Source organism: Lycium barbarum, chromosome 4 (genome assembly GCF_019175385.1).
Source record: "Lycium barbarum isolate Lr01 chromosome 4, ASM1917538v2, whole genome shotgun sequence".
Taxonomy (NCBI): domain Eukaryota; kingdom Viridiplantae; phylum Streptophyta; class Magnoliopsida; order Solanales; family Solanaceae; genus Lycium; species Lycium barbarum.
In genome coordinates, this window is record NC_083340.1 from 147,178,947 (window position 1) to 147,185,413 (window position 6,467).

The 6,467-nt window shown below is 34.2% G+C and overlaps 1 protein-coding gene across 1 annotated transcript in view; it reads left to right on the top strand.

The window, feature by feature from the left end:
* LOC132636947 (beta-amyrin 28-monooxygenase) overlaps nt 1–5,805 on the top strand; it is a 23,683-nt gene extending 17,878 nt beyond the window's left edge. Inside the window, exon 2 of the mRNA XM_060354050.1 lies at nt 4,835–5,805. Coding sequence (XP_060210033.1) covers nt 4,835–5,134 — 300 coding nt within the window. The 3' untranslated portion in view covers nt 5,135–5,805. The remainder of the gene's footprint in view (nt 1–4,834) is intronic.
* Nucleotides 5,806–6,467: the final 662 nt, after the last annotated feature.

Consider the following 6,467-nt stretch of genomic DNA (forward strand, 5'->3'; position numbering starts at 1 on the left):
AGATGGAAAGGAAGAACAAAGGAAACATCGCGTAAATAACAGCATCCCAAACAGAGCTCACTGGAGAACTGGGGAACTGGAGACATACAGGAATAAACAAAATGGGCAGAAGGCTCCATACCAACAGGCAATTAGAGGGAAACAAGCATAGATCCAAAATCGTATCCAAACAATCAAAGCAACGAGTAAAAAACAGAGCAGTTTCAGCTTCCAAGATAAGTGATTCATGCATACACCTGATATACTCTCATACATATATCCTAATATATACATGATGTTTCCTATTCATGTGGTAAGCAACTGCCAGTTTTCATAGCCTACGATAATCCTCAAATCAGTAGTTCAGTTTAAATATTTACAGAAACCAACAGCGACAGAAAACAGTAAAGGATGAAGATTTGGGATTCTAAATGACGAACGAAAGAACTTGGCTAATCAAGGATTTAACTGATATTCAATTTATATTTGATGAACCTAAAACAACATATTTTATTTTGTTCTAAGGAATCACTCAACAGATTTTAAACTTCTAAGTTCATAGAAGGAGCCAACATTCGAGAGATATCAATTGATTTTGAAAATATATTAAACCGAACATGTATTTAATGATTTGTAAAACAAGGATAGCTTGAAGCAGACACACCAAATTCCATGCACACAGTTCTGAAATTTGGCTTTAACACATTCATGTAATCAGTTGAACTTCATCAATCTAGTAGCCATACAATAGGTCTCTTATGGGACATCATGTTGATCCAAGCTACTTTCATCTCACAGCCTTTTAGAACATATGTGATCTTAACACTAATCTAAAACATGCTTGTATTGTAAACTGTGATTGATATGTTGATAGAACATTCACAACACATCCATGGGCAACCAAACAGCAGATGTAACTAACCACTATGTAGACATGGACAAACATAGAGAAAAGTAATCACCAATTGTTCTAAGTATGAATATGTATCAGACCACACACATATTTGAGAAACCCAGAACTAAACCCAAAGGGGTCAAGATACCTAGACAGATTACCAAAATTATGCCTTAGACAAATATAAGCAATGCTTCAGGGGATACACATCAGTTCATGTGTTACTCATGGTGTCAACATACAAAGTCATATGAGGTAAACAACCGAGATCAAGTCATACACAAGAGGTTTAAAGCTGGCAGTATAACAACAATATTCAGACCCAATGAACACAACCCTTGATTACCATAAATCAGAATATCAACACATAAACATCATTTAACTAACATAGCCAGCAAATAACTTAGCAAACATCGTCGACTAACCAAATTACCACTTTAACTAATTACTCAGTTCAAACCAAATCAAATCAACTTGATAAATATAACTAAACACATTAAGCTTAAACTGATACTGAACTTAGCAATGCATAACTAGAAATCCAATAGAACAATAAACAGATAGGAAATTTACCTCTTGTGGTCGCAGTGAAATGGGTGTCGATGTCTCGAATCTACACTCGAACGCGACGAACTCGAAATCGATTAAAGAAACTAAAGTTTTCAACCAACAGATAGAGTAATCGTTGGCTGCTTTCTTGGAATCTCTCTATATTTGATGATTAAACTTGAGTTTTGTAGGGAATTTTTTGTGGTTCCACAAAAAATAAAAAAAATCGTTGATTCGGGTTTCTTGCTAATCAAATCCTCTCTCTTCTAAACAATCTCCTGCTCAAAATGTCTCAAGACCCGTCTTATTTATAGGGTTTTGTGTGTGTTAAAGTGAAGAGAGGAGCGTGGGGGAGAGACAATCGGCGTGGGGAACAAGAGGACAGAAGCGACAGAGGCGTGGGTGAGCAGAGGAGTGTGGAGGTGTCAGAGAGGAGTGTGGGATGGCAGAGTCGAAGTGGGGGACAGGGGAACGTGGGAGGAGAGTGAAGGTGTGAGGAGCGTGGAAGAAGAAGAGAGGGAAAGAAGGCGGCGGCGAAAGGGTTGAGAAGGGAAAGGGAGGAAAGAGGCGGAGAAAGAGAGTGAGAAGGAGACGAAGGGGGAGCGAGAGGAGGAGGCGGAAAAGGGTGAGGGGCGGCGGCGAAGATGAAGAAAGAAAAGGGAGAAAGAGATGAGGGGCGACGGAGATGGGAAAAAGAAAGAGGAGGCAGGCGTGAGGGTTTAGGTTTAGGAAATTAAGAATGGGTCGGGTCTGATAATTCTTGGGCTGGTCCGTTTTGGGCCGGCCTATTAATTTAAATATGGGCTGATATAAATGTGGGTTGGGTATTAAAATGTAGGTTATTTATTTGGATAGGGAATAATATTGTATTGGTATTTCGGGTCATTAATTGGCTGAAAATTGTTGGTCCTTCCTCCGCTATTTTAATTATCTTCGGGCTTCTAATTTAGTGACTAGTACAATATCTATTCTGTGAAGATAAATAGTAATTAGCGTATAGAATGTAAGGATTTTACCAAGTGTTGTCTTGTAATTAATTTGACGAATCCGAACCCGAAAACGAGACGATGACTAACCGTTTAGAATTTATGATAAAGTAATGCTCGTAAAAAAAAGTAGCGAAAATAATAGTAGTGAAAATAAAGTATTTAGTTCGTCAGTAAATTTAGAAGCCTGAGTAAATAAAATAAAAGAGGGACAAAATTGGGTGTCAACATCTGCTTGTTATCCTCTACTGTGTCTATTAGTTGTAATACTACCTGCTACTGCCCTTTTTACGTGTCGGTTAAGCTGAGATTGGGATCGTTATATTTAGTTGTGATAGTAGCCTCCTTACTCTGTGTATAAGTCCTATACAATTCCTCTCCAATTGTCATTGTGTGAGTCATCCTATATCATCTTTCTGTGCCGAGACCTGCAATTTATTTTGTTTAAGTCATATATATGTGCCTGAGCTGCAACTGCTTTCTCCATAAATTACAATGTCTTACCTATGATGATGTATGCACAAAAGGCTTTGGTTCTGTATATTTGCATTTGACATGGATACCCTGTCTTGCATACCCCATTTCCTGGCTAGCCTGTTACTGTTTCTTAAGAACTTGCCATTTCAGGATCTGTTCTGTTGCTGGAAAATACTTGTTCTATCCATATTGGCATTACCTTTGAATTTATGAGATTATCCCATTTATCTAAATAGAACCTGCAGCCATGTAAAAGTGTTAGAATCTGAGCATTAACATTAATATATGGCTATATACCCTTATTTGGCTGGGTATTTTTTTTATTATTAATCCACATCTGAGCATAATCGCTAATAGAAAATTAGGAATTAGTTACAGTATAAAGGGAAGGTACACATAAGATATACCTGAATATACACAAATCTACTGATTTGTTTTGAGTTTAATTTTTACATGTTTAACCTCATTCGTTGATTATGTACTAATCCTTTTCTTTCGTTTCTTTGCATGACTATCACATACGAGTCCGAGGGACTCATTTTCTTCTACATTTGGTGTTGGGCTAAAAGCCCAACAGGACTCGTTTCTCCTGTTCCAGCCCTGTCCACGGCAAACATAGCAAAATATAAGTTCTGGGCCAAGGCCCAATAGACAATAACAGCAGCAGCCCAATCCGCAGCAATATATAAAGAAATTTGTTGGGCTAAGCCCAACAGCAAATAGGTCCAGCAGTCCTAAAATGGGCTGGCCCATTTGATCTCATTGGCCCTTTCCTTTTATTTTTGTGCACATTAATTTGTATTATGCAACTAACTTTTTTTTTTTTTTTAGTTTAGATAAATCCTGATGAATTAGTAGGTTTAGTTTAGGAATGAGTAGTTAGTTTAAGGAAAAGAACTAAAGAATATTTTGTAGACATCTTTTAAGGCTATCCAAATTATGCATACTTTTAGCCGAATGTAGTTAATAAAACATGATTTTGTTTATACTTCTAAAAATGCAAAGTCAATTAGTACCTCATCGTTTAGTTTGTTTCAAGTATTTATTAAAACACTGCACAAAACCGCGTTTTCTTCTATTTATATATTTTATGCAAATCTTATTTTAAATAGCATTATTATTTAAAGTCTTTGCAACAATTATAAGTTCATTTTAAATGGCATTTGAAATTTCCTTTTATACAAATTATTATATTTTATACAAATCTCATTCTAAATAGCATTTTTATTTAAAGCCTTAGCAACTTTTATAAGTTTTATTTTAAATGGCATTTAAAATCTTCTTTTATGCAAATTATTATAATTTCTCTAAATCCTATCTTGAGCAACATTCTTATATTTTTCTTACAAACCTTAGCAACATTTCTTAGCCCCTTTTCTTAAAATTTCAAGCATCTTATTTAGCATTAATTAATTAACCTAAGTTTGGCCGGATAACCGTAGTTAACGGATTCTAAAGGATGTCTAACCCTTTCCCTTTAGGATAATATAGAACCCTTACCTAGAATCACACTGATTAAGTAGATTATTAACAGAGGTTTAGTTTTAACTTTACCTTAGTTAACATCTAGGTGTCCTAATTCACCGTTAAATTAATTAGGTGGCGACTCCTTAAAACAAAATAAATAGGAATCACCAATATGTTGTACTCTAATTTAACCCGGTTAAAATGGGGTATGACACAGATCAACTGCTTTAATGTAATATAGATTAATCTAAATTCTTAGTATAGTCAGATTTCTCTGTAACAATCATCTTATATAACATTTCACTATAACAATCAATTAGTTTTCTTGGAACTGATTTTCATAATTATATTATATGTTCTCTATAACAATATTTCGCTATAGCAGCTAAAAAGTATTTGGACAAACGACGATGTTGTAAAGAGATTTAACTGTATATTCTCGAAGTTACTAATTGAAAGTAAATTCTCTCATTTTATGCAGCTATATTGGAGTGCCAGCTCAACACACAAAAATCCTGAATTTTTTCCAGAGCCAGCAAAGTTTGATCCTTCAAGATTTGAGGGTTCTGGTCCCACCCCTTATACATTTGTGCCATTTGGAGGAGGACCAAGGATGTGCCCTGGAAAAGAATATGCAAGACTTGAAATACTTGTTTTCATGCACCATTTAGTGAAAAGGTTCAAGTGGGAAAAAGTTATTGCTGATGAGAAAATTGTTGTTGATCCAATGCCTGTTCCTGCTAAGGGACTTCCTGTTAGACTCTACCCTCACAGAGCTTAGTCGATCAGAAGAAATTTTAATCGCACTGTGTGTTTAAATCAGATTGATTGATTAATCATGGTTAAGTGATAATTATGTATGTTTAAACGTATGTCATGCATTTATTGATTAAGTGCAGGACACCTTGTGAGGCGGGTAAGTTTTTACCGGTCAGCTATATATCAGTCTCAGCATAAAAGTTTATCTACATTCGGTTTTCACACCAAAGTAATTAATGCAATGCAAGACAAGTGTCTTTTGAATATACATATATACCAAAACTATAGTTGTATATGTATTTTCACTTTTAACTATAATCTCTAAGGTTAATTTGTTTAGTTTGGTGTAACTATTGGGTGTGAATAAACATTTATCAAATTTCAACCTTTATTAATGAAGCTTATATTCCAAGAAGGTTTTTTTTTTTTTTTGGGGAAGATGTATACAACTATCAAAACCATGGTTTTCAATGTAAGGTAGCCGTCTTATCCAATATTTGATTTGATATTCCTTTCTTTGAATATGAAAAAATAAAGAGTTTATTAAGTTATGTGCATTTTTTTAATCATTACATTAAGTCGATCGACAATAACAAATAATTAAAGGCTGATCTACCATTGAAGTTACGAATTTTACAGACGGTTGAATTTAGTAGTTTTGTTCTAGAACACGGATCTATGTTAAGCAACTTACTTAATAGGAATAAATAATCTATTATGAACTCAATTATTGTCATGTTTTAAAATCCAGAATCATAAATTTAAAATATTTTCATCCGCTCTGTTAAACTCAATAGTGATAACTTGAAGAATATAGTAATGTTTTATAACCAGTTAAATTGAAGTGACAATACAGAAAATGTTCATTATCAGAACATATAATTTAAATCGATTAATAAATAGATTAGCCAACCATGTTCTCTAGTTAGTATGCAAGTTCCAACTTGGACTTATAATTTCTTTCTCTCGAGTCCTGATCACGTTCTTGTCTTTGTTTATTATTTAGATAATAATTATTTAACAGATTTTTATTTCCTTTTTCAACCTGCAGTCTATATACTTTATAGAAATTACATAGGCTATTGAGATGTCTTTTCCTTGTACACCATTTAATAATATTGATGCTTTTGTCAACGCGTGGAAGCATTTCATTTTTCCATCACAATGGCATCTCCTTCTTTTTTAACCTGAATTTATATTTTGTGTACCAGTGCTTTGATTGTTAGAAAACTATAAATGGGTAATCTAACATCAAAAGTGTGAATTGATAGTGATGAGTGGTCCACAATATTAGCTTCTTGTTCAAAAAATTTAAACCTCTTTGGTGGTTTTGTAATTTGGGCCACTATATATTG